We start from the raw sequence: 26499 nt of genomic DNA, 5'->3' as shown, positions 1-26499 counted from the left end.
CATTAGTTATAATGCCATTTTTTTTCTGTCTTTATTTTAAAATCTTTGGCATTTCACAATATATTAAGATAAAAAAATATATTAAAACAAAAAAGATCCCACAAAGGCATGGCCTTTGTGTGGGTATACATTATATTATAATAAAGGGCACTGGCAAGAATACCAGAGAACCGTTCTGGAGGTCCCGGGTTCGATTCCCAGGGGGGGTCAAATAAATATAAGTGATTTTCTCACTCTAATTTAATAATTTAATTTATTCAATATTACCCTGGACTGGTACGTGAAGCGGAGGGCTGATCACCTTTCCTTTGTGTGTTGAACGATCAAGATAACACTGTGTTTGTATAATGCAGTGCCTATGCACCATTTGGGTTCGGATAAGGGTTTGAATTGAAAATTGAGATGAATATAAATATCTTCGTCTCTATTTTCATGTTATAATAACTGAGCTGTTGGATATTTGCATTATTTACCTAGTAAAATGTCTTGTAGTATATATAACAAATACTTGAAAGTGGTCAGGTTAGGAGTCGAAACAATCGGCGGGTATGTATGAGGAGATGCATGAACGTGGAAGAGGCGAAGAATGTTTGCAAGGACAGAGTGGTGTGGCGTTCTATTCTCTCTGCCTACCCCTGCGGTGAAGCGGCGTGATGGTTAGTTAGTTAGTTAAAATGTCTGAATATCCCGTTTATTTTCAGCGGAGGGGGTGGCCCCGGCGGAGGGGGCGGCGGTGGCGGGGGGAAGAGCGGCGGGTCGGCCAGCGGCTCCGGGGGCGGGGGCAGCTCCTCCCGCCAGCAGCCGCGCACGCGCGCCCGCATCATGAGGACCAACTCCATCCGGACGGCATCCAACTCTCAGGGTTAGATTACAGACCAGCCAATCGCAGCTTCAATACCAATCATGAAGTCCCACTAAAATGTTATATTCTTATGCCGTAATCGATCGGTATTTGCAGAGATCAGACTGCATTAGAAAATATCACAATTGTGAAGCTATTCTCAGACAATACTAGAATTTGGAAAGTTTATGTATTAAATGTTAAATCAAACACTGAATTTTTGAGCCTACTAAGTTATATAATAATAATTTGGATAATTTTTATGGCGTCATTTTCGTAAAATATTACCTCAAGGGCGCTTATAAAGACAATAAGTTGTATTTTATTGTTTACAAAAAACACGTAAAAATCGATTTTGTGACAATTGTTTCGCATAGTTGTGACATTTTCAAAGAATGTTGTAAACTGACGGAATGGAGTTCTACAAATGAAATGCCAAATCTGAAAATATATATATATTTTTTTAAACTGCAAACAGTATGATATTTTCACATTTGTTTTGCACCGAATTTCCATTATGATGGATGCTTTCAGCTACTGTTCATATTGATAATGTATGTTCAGGAACTTGAAATTTTTTGACTTATGTCTTTTAAAATTATGTTTCCAATTTTTTCACTCATGTCTTTGAATTTATTTTTATTTATGTTTTTATACATATATCTTCAATTTTTCATAGCTTAGCTAGGAACCAAATAAAACACTGAAGACTGATATTTTAAGTTGAATCAATTGTTATTTTATTGACTGCTCGAACTTGCAATACATAAGAATGTTTGAATGTTTTGTTGGGACATCATGTGTAAATATGTAATTGTTTTCTGTGTCAGCCTTAATGTGTAGATATACGTGTACTTTTTTTTTAACAATTTCATTTATACTCATCCATGTTCTTCTTGCACATTTCACTTTGTTTCCTAAGTTTCTTTAGTATATACTATACCTTGTTGGTTGTTTGCTTCAATATTGCTTCAGTAGACACAGGGTATCTCTCACGTCGGGGGTCTGTTTCGAGGAGTTTTTGTACGAGTAAAATATAGTCAAGGGACTCGTGTACGTTGCACAATTACGAGTGCAGGTATGCAGCTGATGCCAATTGCTGTCATTTTCCCTTTCTTAATTAATAGCACCTACCGGGGCCCTTTTTAAATAAAAATGGTCCCGGAACTCACTCAAGTCAAGCTTTTTACTAATTTTTTTTTATTAATTAAATATCCATTTCGATACTATATTTTATCATTTTGATGAATTATACACACGTCCGCCTCCGTAGTGTAATGGTCAGCACGCTCGACTACCGTTCTGGAGGTCCCGGGTTCGATTCCCAAGGGGGGTAAAATAAATATAAGTGATTTTTTCACTGTCATATTTATTCAATATTACCCTGGACTGGTACCTGAAGCGGAGGGCTGATCACCTTTCCTTCATGTGTAAACGATCAAGATAACACTGCGTTTATATGACGCAGTGCCCTATGCACCATTGGGGTGCAGATAAGGGTTTTATTATTATTTATTATACACATTTAGATTGTAATTACGTAAGCGAAAACATTGTTTCGTCTAATTTAAAATAAATAAAAAAATGTGCCGGAACCCCGTTCCACCACATTACATGGAAAATAAAGCCCTGGTTCCTACTATTTAATTTGCATCATCATTTACTTCTATACCTGAAGTGCAAAAGTATTTGTCTTGCCTTTATGCAATATAAAATTGCATTGCAATGCACCATAAAGTGCAGATAGGGATGATGAAGAAGATACAGCCAATCCATGTTATAATGACCGTAGAAGCTGCACAATTTCACATATTGCGATTTATCATTTTATTGATATAGATGAAATTTAATGAAATAGTCTCTAGTTCTAGATCCTGTTTGAAATTGGGATTAACTATTTGAAGTGTAGGATATGATGCCTCGCTGCCAATATGATTTTTCAGATGTTTTCTTTTCTGCGGATGTTTTATTTATTTTATTTTTATTTATTTAGAATTCCGCAGCGACGTGTTTGTATATTGTCACATGCAAATCGTATGGATGGGAGAGGCTTGTGATATTTTACACGTGTTACTGCTTCTGGAAACAGACTTCTGTAAATCTCTAAAGAATCTCAGTAAATCCTGAAACATTCATCTAAATTTACACTCATCAATTTTTTTTATTATATGTTATGTTGGAGATTTCAAAAACAAAATATATTTGGCCATTAAACTAAGGAATAAATTTGCGGTTAAACCTCGAAATAATGAAGCCATTTGTCATGCAGCGGATATCACTTCTAATGTACTAATGTACTCTTTTGATATATATTTTTTTAATCTCTCAGGCTGACAGTTTTCTTATGCGTATATTATCGCATTTGCTTAAAGTTTTTGTGGAAAAGTATAACATGACAATGCGTATTATCGATTGAAAAATGTTTTCTTTCCTTTTATGCAAATATATAAATATATTTCATATCAACTTGTTATTATGACATACATAGTATTTTAGTTTTTCAATATTTGCTGACTAAAGTAACTTATTTTATCTATAAAAATATTTGTGTATAAATATTTTTAATTCTTGAATTCTTTATGAGGTCAGGCTTCTGTAGTGTTGTGGTCAGCATATTTCGCTACCGTGCATTAGGTCCTGAGTAAGATTCTCGAGGAATATTATTTGTCACTTTAATACTTATTTAATATCACCCTGGACTGATTGCCTTGCTGTTACATATTTAACAATCAAGTTAGCATTGCGCCGGGCCGATCCAGTGGTCTGTACATTATCGGATGAGGCTGAGGATTAAAGAGAGAGTTACAGATATGTAATAGCAGATCCGATTTATCCTTTAGCTAGTTTTTAGTGTTTAACCTGTCTGGAAGTATGGCCGTACATGTATGGCCGCTCTTGTAATCAAAGCACGGTGACATTTATATCTAAAATGGCACTTGTACTGCCATCTGTGGTTCTATTTAAACAATATAATCACAAATCAAATCATTTTCATGTTTTACTAACACCATTTTTCTTAAAACAAAGTTTGTGTGACGTCCTCGTAATGACGTTGTCAAATAAGAGTTCAAATAAAATAGCAAAAAAAATACTTACTCTCCAGATACAGTTTTGTCCGCAGAAACTCACTCCCGGACAGGTTAAATGATCTGAGAGGTTTACAATTATAAATACATTGGTATTTTGGATTACTTCCTTTTTCCGAGGTTTGGCCGCGCCGCCAATGCTCCACTACATTTGAGAATATTGTCTGCCCAAAAACTAGGTGACACGAAAAATCGTAATGTATTCACAAACACGCGGGACTTTGCTGAGCATCTTTCCAGATTTGCCGCAGCAGGTGATGACAGTTTTGTAGAAATGATTGATCGCGGCCAGCCGCATACTTTATCTTCATTCTGCTGGTGTTCGGAGTGTTCGGGGATTTGTCTGCGGGAAGCATTATCGTTGTCGGATAATCTGTAGTGGCCAACGCCATTGGGGACGCTATTACGATATGAAGTAACGCACTAACTATGTAATGAAGAGAAATTTAATTGGTAATAAGCAAAATTATGCTTCGATTGACGACATCTTGCGTATACTACTGCTTCGGCACCATCTTAAAATATTATGATTAAAAAATAACTGGTCACAGTTTAGTAAAAATTGAACAGAATATTTTCAGGTTTTATCTCTTAGTATGTAAAACAATTCGGAAAGAGACTAACGTACACTTCATTACAGGTCCTGCTAATGAAAAAAAACTTACTAAGTTCAACTATAGTTAGAAGCAACATTTGAAGAAGTAGTGTTTGCAAAATGTTTTCAATTGAAGCATAAATATGACTTCAGTAATTTTTTAAATTCTGCTTGTTGAATGAATTATAACATCTTTACTCTCATATGGAGTTGGCCACTAATTACAGATTAGGCTGATATTTTTACTTATTTTACCCTAAAGTATCTCAAATTAGATATACCATCTGGATTTTTATACAATCCTTTTTTTTAAATCGGGTTATTCCATTTATATTACATATTTATTAGCTGATTAGTTATTTGTTGGGTTTTAACTCAGTGGAATAATAATAAAATTCTGTTTGGCCGATTAGTTGAATCCCCTACTCAATTGCAATTAGAATTCCTCAAATATTTAAAATTTATCACTTTTATTTTTAGTAGGCAAATAATCTGCCATAACTTGATTCCTATTTTCAAACACAGGCTGCTAAGGCGCACCACATGATTGTTTTGAATCGAAACATTTGTATGTATCGTAAAAACATTTTTATTTTTAAAAAATCTTTAGAAACTATTTGAATGTAAGAGTGTAAAACCTATTTTCATTATTTAATATAACCTTTAAGCAATTAAACGGGTTTTTCAGCAGTTTTAATATAATAATAAGTTTATTTTTTCAATATGATTTCACCGACCATTCCATAGTCTTTTCCAATTATTGTAATTTTTTTTTTTATGTTTAATATTTAATTGTTATTTTTATGGATAATCTGGCCTGTAAATGAAGATTTTTCAATGTTTTCACAAAATTGAAGCTTATAACGGTGATGGATATTATTATAGGCTTGACATATATGCAATATAAATTAATATAATGATGTATTTATAACCATTGTATAATATACAATTTTTATATGCCTTCAATTTTTTCTGCATTTAAACTGCATGCAATAGTTACTTCTCTCAAAAAATTATTACTGCACATGTAAACAATTATATATGTACTAAATTTTATTTCTTTATTTCCAACATCTAATGCATGAATATTTAAAATTAAAAAAAAAAGTATTCATAGTATGATGCTTGAAATGTATTGTGAACAATTATGGTAATTTAGTGTAAGAGTAGCATGATATTTTTCTAATTCTATTTTCTACAATTAATCAGTACTTATTGCTAAGAAACAGTAACTTCTTATCAACAAATCGACTGCCATGAATATGTATAAAATGATAAACTACAATATATGTAATATTCTCTATCAAAAACAATTTAAAAAAAATTAAACATCTCATTTTGTGAGTATTTTAAAATAAAACTTTGCCCCAAATTTTGTAGCAGGGAATTTTTTATTGCATTAAATTAACATTATAAATTATCCAAACATATTTTATTTTTAAATGACATATCGCTCACTCCTTTCAAGAACGTCATAAATCAAAAAACTTGATTTTTCAGGAGAACATTTTTAAAGTTTAAACATATAATACAATGTATTAAAAATAAATATCAAGCCACTTACTGAACTTTTTACTGTGCAACAGATCTTTTTAGGTAAAACCTGAATGTTTTTTTTTTTCCATTTGAAAAATATTAAGTATATTTATAAAAATAAATAAACAATACCTTTTCTTCAAAATGCAAAAACAACACTTTCTGTCCTGTAGCGGGTAAATAGTAAATTTAAAATATCCCGCTTTTGCTGGAATATAATACATTTTCTGGGCATTCTGAAAACATGCACAACTGAAAATTGACGATTTTCGAAATGATGTTCTTGAAAGTTAGTGAGCGATGTGTGTTTTAATATTTTTAGCATCGTTTACAATTTATAAGCTTTGCATTGAAAATGCAGCTTGATTTAAGATTTAATGCATGCCTTTGCATTTTTTTTAAATTATAAATAAATACATATTCCATGAAAAATAAAGTTGACAAAAAAGTAATACAAACGCCAGAGTGGATTTTGTTGTTAGATGCTACGAATTAGAGTTGCATGTTCTGCATTATCCTTTCTGCCTTGATCTGCATATGCCCGCCTTATACACGGAAGCGGTAACAATCCAACCGTCTCGGAGTAGCGTAGTAACGATGTGTCTCTGTGTATAGCGGGCTCGAGCAGCCGCGCCGCCGGTGTGATCATAGGGGCCTCGGGCTCCAGTCGAGTGGTGTCCGTCCCGGCGCAGTACGTCCCCGAGGACCTCATCACTCAGGCTCAAGTCGTGCTGCAGGGCAAGAGCCGGAGCCTCATCATCAGAGAGCTGCAGGTGAGAGACGCCGAACCTTTCTCTATGACCTCGTTCAAACTACAGCAGGACCAGGACCTCTATAATCCGAACGCTGAAAATTTACCCCCTGTTCTGACTAGTGGAGCGTTCAGAGAATCTGTAGGGTATTTTTATCAAATAAAATAACTATGTATTGTGAAATTTAAACAAATTTATTAAACTTTTTTAATGAATTTAGTTGGTCTAGATTTATTCAATGACAAGTAAAAAGCTTTATCGCTTTATGTATGTAAAAGCATCTTCTCTGGCACAGGAATATCCACTTGGTCAGCACGTTCTAGGCACGTATTTAAGGGATCAGTGGGCGTTAGGATTACAGATGTGTACAGATATAGAAATCGTATCTCTCTGGGTAAATACCAGCCAAGTGATATTTGTCCAGCAGCTACTAATGATATAAAGATATACAAAGACATTGCCGACGAGACAAAAATAAACAAATTTCGGATATCTGTGCTGAGATAGAAGATAAAGCGAATAGCGTCACTACAAAGGATCTTTTCCAAAAGGTTAAACTCTTAACCCGTGCCTTCAAACCTCAGACATGGGCAATAGAGGACCAAAATGGAAGCGTTCTGACGGACATTGGCAGCGTCTTGGAGAGATGGCGAGGTTACTGCTCCGGACTATATGCCGAGACCTCAACAGCAGGAAGTCCTTCCTTTGAGAATCAAACCATGGAACCCGACATTTTGGAAGAAGAGATTCGAAATGCACTGAAAAAACTAAAATGCAACAAGTCCCCCGGCAATGACTGCATACAGGCCGAGCTTCTAAAAGAACTAGGGGATAAGGGCATAAAAACAGTGCTGGATCTCTGCAACATCATATGGAGAACGGGAACATGGCCTCAGGAATGGGCTGAATCTGTTTTCATTCCTCTTCACAAAAAAGGCTCATCCAAAAAGTGTGAAAACTATAGGACAATAGCACTTATCTTTCACACCAGCAAGATAATGCTATATGTTCTAAAAGCACGATTACACAGTTACATTGGATGGCAAATACCAAAGGAACAAGCTGGTTTTGTGAAAGGAAGAGGAACAAGAGAGCAGATCCTCAACATCCGCCAAGTGATCGAAAAAAGCCGAGAGTTCCTGACGCCAACAGTTTTATGCTTTATCGATTACAAAAAAGCTTTCGACTGCGTGAAGTGGGAACATCTGTGGAAAGTACTCATGGAGATGGGAGTCCCATCCCATTTGATAAATCTCATCCATGGACTTTATGCCCAAAGTAAGGCAATCGTAAGAATCAATGGCATAAACACTGCAAGCTTCCCCACTGAGAAAGGTGTAAGACAGGGATGCATACTCTCCCCTGACCTGTTTAACATCTATGGGGAATACATCATGCGCAGGGCTCTCTACAAATGGAATGGAGGAGTGTCCATTGGTGGCGTAAAGCTGTCCAATATACGATATGCGGACGACACAACACTTTTGGCCAAAGACCCAAAAGAGATGGTAGATCTCCTTAAACGAGTAGAGATTGAGAGCAAGGCACTGGGACTAGAGATTAACCAAAGCAAGACCAAGATCATGATCATAGATCGATCTAAGAAGTTTGGTGATCTCGGGAACTCACTCGAAGGTTTAGAGATAATAAACGAGTTCCAGTTCCTCGGATCTCAAATCAGCAATGAAGGAACTTGTGAAGGAGAGATTAGACGTCGTATCGCCATCGCCAAAAGTGCCATGTCTAAGCTAGACAAAATCTGGAAAGACCGGGGTGTGAGTAACAACACCAAGATGAAGCTTGTCAGGAGCTTGGTCCACTCCATTTTTCTCTATGCTGCTGAAACATGGACTATAAAAGCAGCAGAAAGGAGAAAAATTGATGCCTTTGAAATGTGGTGTTGGAGGCGCATGCTCCGAATTCCATGGACAGCTAGACGCACCAATGAGTCCATTCGCCAGGAACTACGCTTGGATGGCTTGTCTCTGGCCAATATCTGTACCCGACGGATTCTCCAGTTCTTTGGACACGTTGCGCGTGGCAACGAGGATAGCCTGGAACGACTAGTTGTGATCGGTAGCCTGGAGGGAAAGAGAGGGAGGAAGATCCCCCACACGATGGACCGATCAAATTAAGGCAGCAGCAGGCACCTCAGTGGTTGGAGCGCTACGTGCAGCGCAGTCAAGGGATAACTGGAGAAGAGTCATTGCTTCTGCAAGGGTCACAACCCTCAGCAATGAGGATTAAGACGGAGAAGAAGAAGAAGACTAATGATAGTCTGATCGATGTCTTTGTCTTTGTGCTGTTTATGTCAGGATGTATCATTTTGATTATTTTCTGTCTTTAAAGAATCATTTTTTTTTTAAATGGATTTTTTTTTTTAAAATTCTAAAGAGTTTACAGGCCATACTTGCGCTCAGATGATGATTTGGCTACCAAACCACTATATGAATAACATTTGTCTTGCGCAGCGTACAAATTTGGACGTCAACCTGGCAGTGAACAATCTCCTATCGCGCGACGACGAGGAGGCTGAAGAGGGCGAGGGCGGCGAGGCCGGCGATGGCTACGTGCCCGAGGACCTCATGTCGCTGCTGGACGGAGGCTTTCACTCCACACCGCCCGACCACTCGGTGATCATCGACGCCGACGCCATGTTCTCTGAGGACATGTTCGGCTATTCAGGAATCAGAAGGTAACTCGTCATGTCTGGTTGTGTTTTTAACTACGGTTATTTGGTTCACATACTTTTTTAGTCTAGCTATGGTCCATTGACACACTTAGGATGAGAAAGGTATTTCTACCCGTTGGGTCGATTGATGCTTAAGGACAGAAGGGTGTTTTTACCTTCTGCGCTGGTGTCATTTCAAAGGAAAATAAAGAATTATCCAACTTTTTTATATTAATATTATATACCAATCTCTTTGTCAGGGTCTTAACTATATGTACATAATTATCAATCCCGTCGCCAGCGGTCCGCAGGCGTAAAAAATATCCGTCTGAAATATGTTAATATTTTATATTGACATTGTAACACCCTGCAAGCTTTTTTTTAAGACTAGAAAAAATAACATCAGTCAAAAGGCATAATCGTTTATCATATTTCTAAATTCAATTACGGGTCTGCTTTTCAAGCTTTGCCTGGTGATCCATATTTAAGACGTCGTTTTGTGTCTGTAGGAGTGGCGGAGCGAGCGGTTCCAGGGGCGGAGCGGGCAGCAGCTCGGCCCAGCGGGACCCGGCGCCCGCCGACCGCACGGGAGAGTCCTTCTCGCGCTGGCGAGATCGCCAGTACTTCGGCCCGCGCCGCTGGCTCGAGTCGGCACTGCGCGACACCGCCTGGGACAAAGATACAGGTACCTATAGTCTCATTTTACAAGTAAATAAACAGTCTAGATTTTTGTAAAAATGTATGCAGCATTTCTAAACATCTACAGACCGTGTCACTCATTATAGAGAAACATCTTAGTAAAACCCACTTAGTAAAAAATTACAGCGAAGGGAAATAAATTGCCAATCTAAATTTTTGTGTATTCAGTATAGTTATTTTGTGCAAATTGTACTGCAAATTCACAACATTTTGAGTGTGTCCAAATACTTGTTCACAAATCAGGGGTTTCTGCACTCAGGAATTATTTCTACATAGATGGCTGTTGTGAACTCATATGCCATCAGATTTCCAAAAATTTTAGTAGGTTGTCAATCATTGGTGAATATTGCACGTGAGCAAAGTGATCACTTAACCAGCCCATGACAGTCATAAGCCCTATAAATACCTACATTATTCTTCATCTATGTTGTAAAGACGAGGGGTTAAGTCAATTTAGTTTAGGTCAAATTTTTACTTTCATGTCAATTGGAGTAGAATACAGGAGAATACATTTCAAAATTTCCCTGAATATAGTATGCAAGTATTCAAACAACCAAAAACTTAATTCAGCAGCAATGCTAACGGCGGAGAGCAAGAAGAAGGAGGCGGGCTGCGCCGCGTCACCGCTGTGGACTTCCGAGGATGCGGAGTACTGGGAGGGGGTGAAATTCACACACATCGCCGCGCTGCACTCGGAGCTCGTGGGCGTGTCCTACTCGGGACACCTCCACCAGTGGAGATGGCAGGACTCGCAGCCGTACAGACACCCGGAGGTATGGGGCGTGCTGCTCAACCTTCGTATTGATTTATTTTTAGTTTTCTAATGTTTATATCGGATCTTTTTCAATTAGTTCTCATCATTTTCCCACTTGAATGTATCCGCATCTATCATTTCATTATTGTTTGGTTATAATTTAGCAGCCTTGGCTGGTGTGCCTATATTACTTCATAAAAAATTATCCATGCGGTTTTGAGACTAGTTGTCTGTTTATGACAATCTAAGCTTGGCAAGTTATTCCAGTCCAAAACCTCCTTAACCTTATACATCGTAAGCAAAGTAAATAATAAATGCAACTGCCATCTAAAAAAAGTCCAAATTCTCCCTATTTCTAATCCTTACAGGGGCAGGAAATTGAATTATTTCTTTATAATTTTGATGTAGATTTGTTTTAGCAAGCTTTAATCTATCTATTGTGCTAACACATAATTAATTATTCAACACGTTCACTGTGTAAAAAACAATATCATACAAATATAGTTAAATTTGCGAATAAAAACCCATAACTTTGTTAAAAATCAAAATCTACTTTCTTTTTAAACAGCATAAATAAGTGTATTCCTACTATGATTTTTTTTTCATTAATTGTTATTATTATTTTGTTTGTAAATAAAAATACGACTTGACACTGGCAGAAATATCTTCTTACTGGGTGACTACCAAATAAATAAATAAAAAAGTGTATTCCTTTGTGTTTTCTAAAAACATAAAGCCGGTTATGAATCCTTATCTTTATACAACACGACTCCCATCAAAGCGTAGCTGCAATATTTGTATGAACACATAAGCCGTGTTTGGCCCACAGTAGGCGTTAAAAAATAATGTGACCTTTCTTTGTCCAGAATAATGGTGTGCACCACCCGCGCGCGCCCTGGATGGGCATGGGGTACGCGGGCGCAGAGCGCGTGGTGCACCTGTCGGGCGCGGGCGTGCGCTGCTCGGTGGCGGGCGAAGCGGCGCGCGTGGCCACCTTCACGGACGAGACGCTCGCGCACGCGGCCGCCCGCCTTGAGCACCCTGCGCGCGACCTGGCCGCCGAGCTGGGCGGCGGGCGCGTCACCTCGCTGCACGTGTGCGCGCTCTACACCGTGGCGCGCATGGAGAACGGGTCCGTCTACTGGTGGTGAGTGCTCTTGAAATGATGAAAATGTACAGTATTCAGAGTTTTTATTCAACTTATTTATGTGATCGAATCGGAAGTTTTACATGAAAATTGATTTTTAGAATAACGTTAAAATGTTTGCATGCCAATACTAGATTTAATGCCACTAGGTTATCACAGAGACATAAGTTGCAACACATTGTTGTCGGTTAGTTTTCTCATCAATCCTAACCCTAAATTATACTCACCTAAGACAGTGTGCCGCTCGACCCTCAGTATACCAATCACAAGTAACCGCAAACCCAATTCCGATCTGTACAATGTTTTTTTGGGGTCTTTCATGCCCTACTAAAAGTAAGTAAATAGAATGCTTATAATTGTCTCCGGCTCTTTACCAATAGTATGTTTTAAAGACAGTTTTAAGCGTTTTCCACAAACGATGTGTTAAGGTGGAAGTATGTAAGATTGGGAGAATTTACAGAGCTTACTGTTGACGAATGCAATTTCCAGTTGACGAAGGCAGTAATGAAATTTGTATGTGAAATATTAAATGTTTCAGTCAAATAGAATAATGTTCCCGTTTCATCTTCATATAAATCAAAATAATTTACCCTGATTTTCTACCACCTGTGATGACTAAAAATTTAATGTTTTTGCTTTAGGGGCGTGCTACCGTTGGCGCAGCGCGCTCGACTGTGGGAAAAGCACCGCGCGCGCTCCCGCAAGCAGCGCCCAGCCGGGGGCGCCGCCACGCAGGAGGTCACCACGGGTGCCACCGTCACAATGAAGAGCTCCCCCATGTACCAGCCGGGGGCCATAGGTGGGTACAATCACCGACACTCAATAAATTTTTCTTGCAGGTTATATTATGCACTTGTGTCTTTAAGACTGATGTTGGAAAAAGTTCTCGTATTTTATTAACTTTTAAGAATCTATTGATCTGGAAATAAACTTTTGTTGATGGCTTTTAAAATGGATGTCAGATATGATTTTATGGTTCTGGTGCTGGTGTGTCTTTCCTTTACACTCACATTACTATACGAGTGATTTCACTCATAAAAGGGTGAGCGTCTTGGAATTCGGAGAAACATATATTTTTTAATAGGAATAACAACAAAGCCTCTATTTTAGAGTCTTGTCTGCAGGTAGGATAGTTAGTAAAGGAAAGGTAGATATGAAAATACATCACGAACACCCAGACCGATTGAGAATAAATATTTCTTGTATTCACTTTGCAATTGGCAAAAATCTAATCCGCAACGCCAGTTTCGTAGTCGAACATCTACCCGACTACATCATGGTGCCTGTCACATGCCATGAAAGTGTATGTATCAAAAGTAAAATAGCTTGTATTAATTTTAACCCCCCTGGAAATCGAACTCAGAATATTAAGCACGGTAGCCAAATGCCAAATTTAGCATAACTTTAAATGTTTGTTTTGAAGTAAAAACAAAATAATTATTTTGTATCGTTTTGGGTGTAAATCATTCATGAATATTAGGTGCAAAATTTTATATGCATTGCTAACCTTGCACGTCATAGTGATACTCGTATTTTAAACGATAAATCAAATGTAGCATTGACGATTCATCGTAATTAATAACTCTAGCCGTATATGGGGCAATGAAATTTGACGCATTTAATCAAACAAATAACGCAACTTTGTCTCAGGGTAAAGCTTGCACCGAACTTGTAGACTCTTGCACAATTTTTCCCTGTGATGGCGCAGACATTGTTGATCACGCAACAAAAGTATTTTTTTATGGAGAAAAAAGGTAATGTTATTGATTTTATTAAACCGTATTGTCAAACTTATCATTGACTAATAATGCCAATGATGTTTGCAGGTTTTACAATTTCGTGCGGGGTCCCTAAAGTGGGCATTCTCCAGTATGCGGCGTGGAATCTCTCAGACTCGGGGCGGTTCAAGCTGCTGCCGGCTCCCGTCCAGGACAGACAAGACTTCAAGGATAAGAGAGAACAACAGGTATATTTCGTCATTGAGTATTGATCATCTATTTTTAGAACGATGCAATGATGCATTGTCAGTCTTTTTTCTTTCTTTAATTCAATTTCAATTCAATTCAAACCCTTATCCGGACCCCAATGGTGCATAGGGCACTGCATTATATAACTTATTATTACCCTTATCCGCACCCATAGGGTGCATAGGGCACTGCACCGAATTGACGCAGTGTTTTCTTGATCATTACTTACTAGAAGGCAAGGTGATCACCCTTGCGCTTCAGGAACCAGTCTAGGGTAATATTAAATAAATATTAGAGTGTAAAATCACTAATATTTATTTTCACCCCCTGGGAATCGAACCCGGGACCTCCAGCACGGTAGCTAAACACGCTGGCCATTACACCACGGAGGCGGACACATTACATTGCATTATATAAACACAGTGTTATCTTGACCGTTAACACGAAGGAAAGGTGATCAGCCCTCCTCTTCAGGTACCAGTCCAGGGTAATATTGAATAAATATTACAGTGAAAAAATCACTTATATTTTATTTGATCCCCCTGGGAATCGAACCCGGGACCTCCAGAACGGTAGCCGAGCGTCCTGACCATTACACTACAGAGGCGGACACTTTTCTTTCTTAGGAACATAATATCCTTAGATTTCGAGTTTTTATGCTTTTTGTTTGAATTTCATTCTAATTTTTTAAAACTTTTGGGAACACTGGTTTAAAAAACGGTTTCAAGGCGAAAGGTTGTGTCATTTTAAGAAATCATTGGAAAATGTAAGAAATGTAATAATAATAATTGAAATCTGCTAAAAGAAAAGGAAAAAAATAAAACAGATTGCAGTAAGGTACCATTTTTCATACCAAGATCACCATTCTTTTTGATATTACATCTATAAATTATACATATTCAAAGTAAAAGTTGAAATAGTTGAAAAATGATGCTGGATTTTGTTTTGAGTATAAGAAGCGCAACATCTGTTATCTTCAACTTCTTCAAACCATCATCCGCACCCGATGGTGCATAGGGCATTGCATCACATAAACGCAGTGTTATCTTGTTCGTTAACACATTAAGGAAAGGTGATCAGTCCGCTGCTTTAGGTACCATTCCAGGGTAATATTAAATAAATATTAGAGTGAAAAAATCACTTTTATTTATTCGACCCCCCCTGGGAATCGAACCCGGGATCTCTAGTACGGTAGCCAAGTGTACTTACCATTACACTGCGGAGGTGGACATTTGTTATACGTCTCTACAATTTATCTACATAGTAGGCATAGGGGGTACTTCGCTGTCCAAACTCAAAACACAGTAAGGGACATTTTTTTGTAGTACCTTTTTTTTGCATTTTTGGACTACTTAGTCCAAAAATGCAAAAAAAACGTACTACAAAAAAACATCCCTTACTGTGTTTTAAGTTTGGACGGCCGTACTATAATTACAATTTTTAGATAAATATGAAGATGTGTACTTAAAAAAACATGTGAAGTGTAGTTTTCAATGTTATTTATCTGTAAAAAGTGACTTTAAAAATGAATGTTCCTCCCGCCCACAGAGTGTGTCGGCCGCGCTGGCGGCGTGTAGTAGCGGCAGCGGTAGTAGCAAGAGCGGGCCGAGCTGCTCCAGCAGCGGGCCCGCGCCGGGCTGCAGCTCGGGAGCGGGCGCCTCCAAGGAGACGGCCGACCGCCTCGACATGCCCCCGCCCCCGAGCCCCGCCTCCTCCACCTGCAGCGACACCAGCACGTCGCACAGTGAGTCGCTCTAACTAACTAACTAGCCTATGACAGTACCTAAACATAAATACCTATATTCTTTATCTATGTTGTAAAGATGAGGGGTTTAATTAAGTCAATTTAGTTTAGGTCAAATTTTTACTTTGATGTCAATTGCAGTAGAATACAGGAGAATACATTTCAAAATTTCAGCGACACCAGCACGTCGCACAGTGAGTCGCTCTAACTAACTAACTAACCATCGCACCGCAGAGCAGGCAGAGAGAATAGAATACCACACCACTTGTCTGTCTTTGCAAACATTCTTTGCCTCCTCCACATTCATGCATCTCCTCATACATTCCCGACAATTATTTCTACTCCTGACCCCTGACCCGGCCGCTTTCAAGTATTTGACATACCTGATTGTGCCAAGTTTTCCTCGGGTCTTTGTCTGCTTCTTTTTCCAACTACATTTGCCTGATAAATCAGTTTCTCCCCTCACTCAAACAGCAAGGAGACCACTCACTCGCTATTCACTCACCTTATTTTTTCTCTTCTCTTATTTCTTCAGTTAGCTTGCATTACATTTAATACAAACTATTATTTACACTTAACACATTTCGTAGGAGTGTTTTTTGCGTCTGCGGACCACTGGTGACGTAATTTGATAATTGTGTACATATATGTAATATCTTAACAAAGAAGTTGGTATATATTATTAATATAAAAACATTGGATGATTCCTTATTTTCTGCCTTTGAAATAAGGCCAGTGCAGAAGGTAAAAATACCCTTCCTGACCTTGAATATCAATCTACGGAACGGGTAGAAATACCTTTCTTGAAATGTGTTAATGTTTTTGTTGTTTTTTTTGTTTTTACTTTCATTTCTTTTAATCTCTTTAGTAGTAAAATTTGGTATTTTGTTAGGTACCGTAGAGCGGGGCTACTTGAACAGATTTAAAAATTAAATCTGTATTTGGTCTACAATAATGAACGTATCGACATGATTCATTGTTTCCCTGACAGGTGCACTTATTGTCACGATACTTCGATCGATACCACGATTTAAATATTTTTTTTGTACTGGACTCAAGTAACACATCAAAGTTCAAGTTCTACGGTACAGAGGACTTTTTGTAATAATGTATTTGTTATATCATCCTGTCTTTACTCACTCTACAATAACCCCGCAGAACGAGCGCGCCGCATGACCGTCCGCGGCGAGGAGGGCGGCAGCGGGGAGGGCGGCAAGCGCGACGAAGAAGAGTGGCCACTGAAAGACGTGGTGTTCGTGGAGGACGTGAAGAGCGTGCTGGGCCGCGTGCTCAAGGTGGACGGCGCGTACGCGGTGGTGCGCTTCCCCACGGCCAAGGACAAGGAGCTGGCCGCCGCCTCCGCGCCTAACCCGGCCGCGCCCAAGGACCCGGCCACGCCCGCGCAGCCTGAGGACTGGGCCATGCTGCTGCAAGACTGCCGCCTGCTGAGGCGGGATGAACTGCAGGTATGGTGTCACTGTTCCGCACATGGTTCTTCTCAGGGAGCTCTTTTGTAGGAAGAATATTGCAGATAAAAAGGATCCTGTCTTGCAACGTGTCCTGCCCATTGCCATTTGAGTCTTGCTACGCGATCCATGATATCCGCTAGTCTGGGTGTTGGACCGTAAAACATGTACTGATTCTGAAAGTTCTCCAGTAACTTCACTTAGTTATCAATTTAACACTATAGACATTGCTAAGCTCAAAGTACTTGCAAAATAGATTCTGACTTTTTGTATGTGTCAATCCTTTTGATTGAAAGTACATTTTGAAACATTTTCAGGTTATGAAGTGGAGTACCAGTAATAAGGGGCCCGACTGCTTCCAAAAGACACCCAGAAAGCTGTCTATTCCCGCTGATGTCACAATTATGTCTCTCGCCGTAAGTGTTGACCTTTAACTGAATAAGTCTAGAAGAGAATTTGTCTGTATTGTGTTTATTAATTTGCGACTCTTCCCTATAGGTGGACGCCCGCGGTGTCCACGCCCTAGTCAAGCGAGCGGGCGGAGCTCTCGGCTACATGGTGCTGCCGCTCAACGGGGCGCGTCCCCTCACCGACGGGACTTTCCCCACGGATTCGGCCGCCTTCCTGGGCAACCATCCTCCATCTATATCGCTTACCTGCGCTGCAGAGGTATGTGCTTCACTCGACACCTGCCTAGAGCTCTCGATACTATTTATTTATTTTATAATTAAAATATAACTTTGTTTTAAAATCACTATAAATATTTTAATATAATTAAGGTAAAGTAAAATATTTATAGTGATTTTAAAACAAAGTTATGTTTTAATTATAAAATGGAAAATCACAAAGTTATTTCTTCAAATATAAATTATATGGGCTTCAAATATAAATTATATTGAATGGTGCACTGAAATCAGTTATAGCAAATAAAAACCTATCAGCGGAAGCTAAACTGGCAGTGCACAACGGAGTCCTGGTTCCAACTCTAATGTATGGAAGTGAAACATGGAGTTGGCAAAAAAAGGATGAAAGTAGACTGAATGCAGTCGAAATGCGATCTCTCAGAAGAATGTGCGACAAAACGATGTATGATAGATGTACGAATAGTGAAATAAGGAAGGAATGCAAAGCTGAGAAAAGCATTATCGATAAAATTAAGAAAGGTGTGTTGAGATGGTTTGGACATGTAGAACGAATGAGTGAGGAAAGAACGGTAAAACAAATTTATGAGGCGAATGTTAGCGGGAAAGGAAGCAGAGAAAGACCGAGAAAAACATGGCACAATCAGGTATGCCAAATACTTGAAAGTGGTCAGGTAGGAGTCGTAACAATCGGCGGGTAAGTATGAGGAGATGCATGAACGTGGAAGAGGCGAAGAATGTTTGCAAGGACAGAGTGGTGTGGCGCTCTATTCTCTCTGCCTACCCCTGCGGGGAAGCGGCGTGATGGTTAGTTAGTTAGTTATTTAAACTTCATGAACAAAAAAAAAAAATTGGCAGGCTTATTGCTTAGAACCAGTATCTTCCAACCAACCATATACAGACTATTGATATTGGTCAAAACGTTTGGAATATAAAGTACAAATGAGAAAGAAAAATGATTGAATCATAAATTACAATTTACTGCTGTGCTAATAATGTGTGATGGTGAGGAATGGAAACTGTTCTTTCTCGGGAAGAACGAAGTGGTAGACCATGATCTGTACGCAAATGTATGCACACAAATTTACAGTTTGCTCATGTTGTGGAATATTCCCAGGGCACCGAGAGTGTGGTGTTGCTACGCGACGGCAACGGCACCCTGTACCCACTGGCGCGGGACTGCCTCGGCTGCATCCGGGAGCCCCCGGCGCTGGACCTGCCCCCGCTGCGCTGCGCCACCGCACACTCCGTGCCCCTCCCCGCGCCCTCCTCTTCCGCCTCGGGCCAGGGGGCCAAGTCACAAGTGAGTACATTAAATTTTTCATAAATTTAATCAGAATGCGTGTAAATCTATAGATACACTGGTACGGTCAATTTGGGAATGCTAGAAAGATTGAAGTCAACATCCGGAAGGTTTCCTTTCTGGGGCATGTGTTTAGAGGAAAAAAGTATATGCTTCTTCTTCTTCGAACCCTTATCTGCACCCCAATGGTGCATAGGGCACTACATCATATAAACGCAGTGTTATCTTGATCGTTAACACACGAAGGAAAGGTGATCAGCACTCCGCTTCAGGTACCAGTCCAGGGTAATATTGAATAAATATTAGAGTGAAAAAAATCACTTATATCATTTGACACCTCCCTGGGAATCGAACTTGGGACCTCCAGAACGTTAGCCGAGTGTGCTGACCATTACACTACAAAGGCGGACGACAAGTATATGCTATTGCATCTAATCATAAAAATAAAAAATGGTCGATGAGGTTCGGCAGAAGGCAGATCTCCTGGCTCGGGATTATACAAATTGGACGGGAATCAGAACAGTTGAGGCGTTGTTAGAACTGCCCAAGACATGGACACATGCTCTCTTAAATATAAAATTTTTAATTACTTGAATGGTTTTCGCAGATACTTCATTTTATAAAATAAAACTACTTACTCTTTCTACAACCGGTTTCGACAAGAACCTTGTTATGTACATGCACATATACATGTTCAACCCTGATGATGACAAGGTTCTTGTGGAAACCGGTTGGAAAAAGTGGTTGGAAACAAAGTAGTTTTATTTTATAAAGTTTATAATTTTCAAACCTTAATATTACCCTCGTCAGTTTTCTAATTTAAGTTTTTATTTTATTTTACAGCAACAAGTTGCTTTAGTTGTGCTAGTTGCTGAACAGCAAATACTTATGCCCTACGTCTTGAGATGCGACGTGGAGGGAGTCCGTCACATGCTACACCAACTAGACACAGAACTGAGTGAGTAACCGTCTGTTAAATACCACTATTTCTTAAAATCTATTGTGACACAAAAATAAGAAACAGCTCCAACCCCCTCTTCAACCTTCGACGTTTCAAGGACCCAACTCTAAAATTGAGAATTAGCTTCATATATGGTGTTTGGAAATTATACAGAATGTATCGAAACACATGTCACAATGGGTTTTCAGAAAAAGGTCATATTTACTAAGTAAAAATGTAAAACTTCAACATAAAAATGGATAGATTTTACCACAAAATGACTGCCAAATCAATTAATGAAATAATTTATAAATTACTAAAAATAAAAAATTATATTTTTGTAAGACTGTATTGGATAAAAATGTAGATTTTTGCCAATACAAATCAATTAAAAGTTATAAAAAAATATTGTGCAATGATTATATTATGGACCTGTGAATAGCTAAGTACTCGAACAATTTATATAGCAATGAACGTCTTAACATGTTTAAAACACTGTTTCAGAACACCAAATGATTGCTGTACTCGCGGAGAGATGCGATGGAAATAGGAACGTGCTCCACGCATGTGTCAGCATGTGCACCCCGACATCAAACAAGGAACCCGACGTTAACAATGGTAATCTAATCATCTAATTTTTTTTTTTGACATCTCAACAGGGATGAAGAAGAATATGGAAGTCTGGGCATTTGCAGGGCTTACGACAGTCTTAGGCTAAGTTAAGTGATCACTTTACACATCGCTCACTCCTTTCAAGAACGTCATAAATCAAAAAAGTACATTTTCAGGAGAACGTTTTTAAAATTTAAAAATATAATACAATGTATTAAAAATAAATATCAAACCACTTATAGAACTTTTTACTGTGCAACAGATCGTTTTAGGTAAAACCTGAAGGTTTTTTCTCTGTTTGAAAAATATTTAGTATATTTTAAAAAAAAATAAACAAAATCCTTTTCTTCAAAATGCAAAAACAACACTTTCTGCACTGTAATGGGTAAATATTAAGTTAAAAATATGCCTCTTTTGCTGGGATATAGTAAATTTTCTGGGCATTCCGAAAACATGCACAACTGAAAATTGACGATTTTTTATTTATGTCGTTCTTGAAAGGAGTGAGCGACATGTGTAACATTCACCAATGATTGTTGACAACCACACTATTCAAATTCTTGAAACTTCTAGATATGTTGATCAAACTCGTAACACAGTATGCGAAATTTCACTAGAGGCATATATGGTCGGATAAGGAAATATCATGTTTCGGAGATCATCACTTAAACCAGCCTATGCAATCGTAAGGCCAGAATTCCATATTCTTCTTCATCTTTATAAAGATGTCAATTTTAAAAAAAAATGGTACTCCTAATTGAACAAGTATTTGGACACACTCAAAATGTTGTAATCCCCTAGTATTTTATCTCTACCTCTAAGAGCGTTTCAAATATTCCCATTGCTGATCGATGTTTGTTTTCACGTACAGGTGATGGATCGTCCTCATCAGTAGTGGTCGGCAGTGGCGGAGTACAGGAGGAGCCTATCCCCACTCTGTCCTGGCCGCCGGAGTCATTCGATGTCACTTCCGGAGACGAAGACAGCCTCATGGGACTCACGGGCAACAGGTAACGAGCGCATTAACACACATTTTCACTCCACATTCTGTTACAATACATTGGAAAGAGCCTGTCTACGTAGTGTGTCGCATCATGCACAGACTTGTTTCAACTCATTCTGAGGTAAAAAAATACATAAATGCCGCTCATATGAGATGTCTTCTTCTTCTTCTAACCCTTATATACACCCAATGGTGCATAGCGCACTGCATTATATCGACACAGTATTATCTTGAAGGCAAGGTGATCAGCCCTGCGCTTCAGTTACCAGTCCAGGGTGATATTAAATAAGTATGAAAGTGAAAACCACCTGTATTTATTTTGACCCCCTTGCTAATCGAACTAGGAACCTCCAGCACAATAGCCAGATGCGCTAACCACCACACTATGAAGGTGGACAAAATATTAGATGTAGCTTGTTTATTCATATACACTGATCGAGTGGCCAAATCCTAATTTTTAGTGCATTTCGTTCTGAACAAAAAACTTTTATTCTTGTTTTAAATAGAAAATGAATCTGTTCATTGAAAAAACATGTTTTTTTTGCAGTGGATCCAAGTCCGGGGGCAGCGGGCTGATTGCCGTCTGCGACCCGACAGAGAGGCGCACCAACGCCCTGGCGGCCCTCAAGGCAATGTGCGAGAGCGCCGTGTTGGCCCCCCATCTGCCACACCTTCTCAGTGCCAAGTAAGTACTTTCTCTCATTTTTTTAACTTTATAAAATAAAACAACATTTTTTTAACCACTACTTTATTGGTACATTTTTTTTCCAACCGGTTTTACAAGAACCTTGTCATTATCAGGGCTAAACATGTACTTGAGTACAATATTGCAAAAGTTTATAAAATGTGCCTCCGAATATCTGCAAAAAACTAAGTTGAAAGAAACTTTCACTCATCCCTATCTGCATCTAACGGGGCATAGGGTATTGTATCGAATTAACGCTGTGTTAACACACTTCAGACTGGAAAGGTATTTCTACCCGTTTGGTCGATTGATGAAGGACAGGAAGGGTATTTTTACCTTCTGTGCCGGCAAGAAAAGGAATTAACCAATGTTTTTACATGAATATTATATACCTAATAATTATGTACATAACTATATGTACACATTTATCAAATCCCGTCGCCAGCGGTCCACAGGCGTAAAACAATACCCGACTTAAATGTGTTTACTAGAACATTGATCTAGTGAATGCAAGATGATCAGGCCCACGTTTCAGTAATTACACTCAGAGGTGATTGAAACAGGGTGTGCATTTTATAATGTTACCATTACGGAAGCACGGGAACAATATTATTCCATCATAGAGAGACGATGCTTACAACCAGTCAAGAATCTATACAATGCGACAATTCCCCATTTGTAACACTGTCTGAGCTACTTCTCAGTCAAGTTAGAGACCCATACTCACCCCAGAATGGTTCTCGCTGAGATTCGTTATTTAAGAAAATGTGTAGTTTCGTGTGGATGGATAGTAAGGAGAACGATCCCGCAATTTTGCCGATCTCTGAAGTAGTCGACTTTACGAACGATGTTAATTCCAGGGACGGACAAGGCCAGACGCCGTTCATGCTGGCGGTGAGCTCGCGCGCGTACAGGGCCGCCCTGGCTCTGCTGGACGCCGCGGCGCGGTGCCCGTCGGCCGAGCAGCGCGCGGCGGCCATCTTCCCGAGGAACGCGCCCGCCGACCACTCGCCGCTCCTGGTGCTATGCTGCAATGACACCTGCAGCTTCACCTGGACCGGCCAGGAACACATCAATCAGGTAAATTTATCATAAATACAACTGATTATACTAATTAGTCAGTCAACATGATTAAAATAAATACATTGTATTGACACAGTGCTATCTTGATCGTTACTTATATTAAGGCAAGGTGATCACTCCTGCGCTCCACTGCGCTCACTCCAGGGTTATATTAAATAAATATTTGAGTGTAAAATCACTAACCCAGGACCTCCAGCATGGTAGCTGAACGCGCTTACCATTACACTACAGAGGCGGACATACCATTTACAAAGTCATTCTGATTACCATTTACAAAATTATAATTGTTATTATATAACTCGTGATATGATGCAGTGAAAAAATAAAATAACGAATAAATTTCTAATGAAAACCTTCTAGGTTTGGTTCTCAAGGATGAACTCATTCACTCTGATGAAGAATCACGCATCATTTTTTGTTGTTTTTAATTTGAGATGATGCGGCAATAATGCAACAACTGAAACCACACATAATAGTAAAAACTATCAAAAATGTTAAGAGAAACAACAAAACATTGAAAGTTGTCTGACCTGTTCAAATTTTTTCAGGAAATTTTCGAATGCCGAACATGCGGTCTCACCGGTTCGCTTTGCTGCTGTACAGAATGTGCCAAGGTTTGTTCATTAAACTTCTTCTAACCCTTATTCGCACCCAATGGTGCATAAAGCACTGCATTGTATAGAAGCAGTGTTATCTTGATCGTTAAATACACAAAAGGAAAGGTGATTAGCCTTTTTTTTAGGTACCAATCCAGGGTCATATTAAATCAATATTAAGGTGGAGACTGACCGGAGCATTTCGTCGTAACATTCAGGCAGTCAGTACACCGAGCCGAGAGCTCCATCCATAGTTTCGGATGCTTGGTGATGCTCGCCGCGAGCGATGTTACGACCAAATACTCCGGTCAGTCTCCACCTTTAGACTGAAATTATTACATTTAAGATTTGTACTGACAATTCTTGGTGGAACTGCATTTTATAGAATAAAATAACAACTAAGTAGTTTTTTTCCACATGAATGTTCACGTGGAAAAAACTAATATTTATTTTTGCCCTCTTGGGAATAAAACCCGCGAGCTCCAGTATGGTAGCCTAGCGCGGTAACCAATATACTTGGAGGCCGACTCAATTCAAATGGAGGTATTTGGAACCGCAAGTAGTGTTTATCGCCTCGTTTCTCTTATTAATTGTAAACAATGATGCGTCGGCAGGTTTGTCACAAGGGGCACGACTGCAAGGTGAAGCGCACGTCGCCGACGGCGTACTGCGACTGCTGGGAGAAGTGCCGCTGCAAGGCGCTGGTCGGGGGCAACTGGAACGCCCGCTGCGAGCTGCTCGCCCGCCTCACCAGGGACACGCATCTCGCCACGCACTTCAACTCCAGGTCGGTAGCACCTACTGTGAAAGATCCCTTAGAAACTCTTGGTTTCCACCCGGACCTACTTGTGGCATTCAATATTGTGCCTTGTCATCAGTTATATGATTTTTCACAAAAGGGATATTTTTAATAGATTTATATTATCCACTGACACTTTGTGATGGAATTGCATTTTTAATTTATTATTAGATTAAAACCAATATTTTTAGCTTTTCCACTTTTTTTATTTGACCAGCGACCGGGTTTCGTCGTTACCGACATCATCAGACCAGTCTGATGATGTCGGTAATGACGAAACCCGGTCGCTGGTCAAATAAAAAAGTGGAAAAGCTAAAAATATTGGTTTTAATCTAATAATAAATTAGGGATATTTTTCTTAGATAAGTTCATCACTATTAACACGTTGATTGCCGACCTGAAAAGCTGGATTTCAGAAGATGGCCAAAAGTAGCACCTACTCTGAAAACTCCCTTAGAAACTCTTGGTTTCCACCCGGACCTACTGGTGGCACTCAATATTGTGCCTTGTATGATTTTTCACAAAAGGAATATATTTCTTAGATAAGTTCATCTCTATTAATACGTTGATTGTCGACCTGAAAAGCTGGATTTCAAATGATGGCCTCATTATTATTTTTCTTTAAAGTTGCTTATATCTTTTTAACTGTGCTTATATAATTTTGTAAACTGTATATTTAGTTTTAATATTATCTATGTAGATTTAACATAATGTAAATGTTTTTCGGCCATCGGCTGATGGGCAGGAACACGCGTATACGCGTGACCGGCAATTGTGTTAATATAGGCATATAGAATTTTTAGAAAATTTAGTTATATAGGAGTGTATTCTTGATTAGAATGATGAATATTAAACTGTGTAAAGTGGTCAATTGCCAACCAATAGTAAGCCCTGTTAATACATAAGACCCACACAGCTCCCTGTCCGTGTTGAGATATCTTCACAGTAAAACCAGCATTTGGGAACCAAAATTTGGACAATATTGACAGCTTAATTGTTCTTCAATGATTTAATATTTTTTTGCCTGTTATTAAGAATTGTGTCATTGTCCAAACATAGGGGCGAGAGCATCCTGCTGTTCCTCGTGCAGACGGTAGGTCGGCAGGCCGTGGAGCACCGGCAGTTCCGCGCGGCGTGGCGCGCTCCCCGCGGCGCGCGGCCCGCAGGCGCCCCGCCGGCGGGTCCGCAGCCCGGCAAGCCACCCGCGCCCGGCCCCGCGCCCGGCGCTCCCTCTTCCTCGGCGGCGGGCGCCTCGCACCAGCCGCACCCGGCCGGCGCCGCGCCCGCGCACGACGAGCGCGAGGACGGGGACGCGCCCGACCACGACCTCGAGCCGCCCAGGTTCGCCAGGAAGGCGCTCATACACCTGCTGGGTACGTCGGCTTTCCATTTGTCCATGATATGTACTACCTCGGTCCCAAGCGACAAATCTCTTTTTTCAAATTTTGGCATTAATCCACGACTTGCAGCCACCCAGATTTCCTAGGAAGGCGCTCATATACATGCTGGGTAACTTGGCTTTCCATTTGTCCATGATACTACCTCGGTCTCACACACATACATTCGCATGGTCACAATT

The 26499-nt window shown here is 39.5% G+C and overlaps 1 protein-coding gene across 9 annotated transcripts in view; it reads left to right on the top strand.

Moving 5' to 3' along the window:
• The window catches only part of hyd (E3 ubiquitin-protein ligase hyd), a 68800-nt gene that overhangs the window by 5609 nt on the left and 36692 nt on the right, over positions 1 to 26499 (top strand). For 5 of the 9 annotated variants that reach the window (XM_088269594.1, XM_088269592.1, XM_088269597.1 and 2 more), the window contains exons 3-24: positions 702 to 862; positions 4107 to 4181; positions 6674 to 6831; positions 9282 to 9505; positions 9991 to 10166; positions 10751 to 10953; positions 11801 to 12081; positions 12723 to 12880; positions 13908 to 14047; positions 15597 to 15792; positions 16951 to 17258; positions 17576 to 17674; positions 17757 to 17927; positions 19017 to 19202; positions 20046 to 20160; positions 20647 to 20760; positions 21626 to 21764; positions 22305 to 22442; positions 23303 to 23522; positions 24074 to 24139; positions 24736 to 24908; positions 25980 to 26293. In XM_088269594.1, coding sequence (XP_088125720.1) covers positions 702 to 862; positions 4107 to 4181; positions 6674 to 6831; positions 9282 to 9505; positions 9991 to 10166; positions 10751 to 10953; positions 11801 to 12081; positions 12723 to 12880; positions 13908 to 14047; positions 15597 to 15792; positions 16951 to 17258; positions 17576 to 17674; positions 17757 to 17927; positions 19017 to 19202; positions 20046 to 20160; positions 20647 to 20760; positions 21626 to 21764; positions 22305 to 22442; positions 23303 to 23522; positions 24074 to 24139; positions 24736 to 24908; positions 25980 to 26293 — 3815 coding nt within the window. The remainder of the gene's footprint in view (positions 1 to 701; positions 863 to 4106; positions 4182 to 6673; positions 6832 to 9281; positions 9506 to 9990; positions 10167 to 10750; positions 10954 to 11800; positions 12082 to 12722; positions 12881 to 13907; positions 14048 to 15596; positions 15793 to 16950; positions 17259 to 17575; positions 17675 to 17756; positions 17928 to 19016; positions 19203 to 20045; positions 20161 to 20646; positions 20761 to 21625; positions 21765 to 22304; positions 22443 to 23302; positions 23523 to 24073; positions 24140 to 24735; positions 24909 to 25979; positions 26294 to 26499) is intronic. The other 4 variants (XM_088269598.1, XM_088269596.1, XM_088269590.1 and 1 more) reach the window with 3 other exon arrangements.

The sequence above is a fragment of the Brachycentrus maculatus genome, unplaced genomic scaffold, assembly GCF_059751285.1.
Source record: "Brachycentrus maculatus isolate JH-2025_06_01 unplaced genomic scaffold, ASM5975128v1 h1tg000358l, whole genome shotgun sequence".
Taxonomy (NCBI): Eukaryota; Metazoa; Arthropoda; class Insecta; order Trichoptera; family Brachycentridae; genus Brachycentrus; species Brachycentrus maculatus.
The sequence above is the reverse complement of the archived record's forward strand: the minus strand, read 5'-3'. Positions and strand labels throughout refer to the sequence as shown.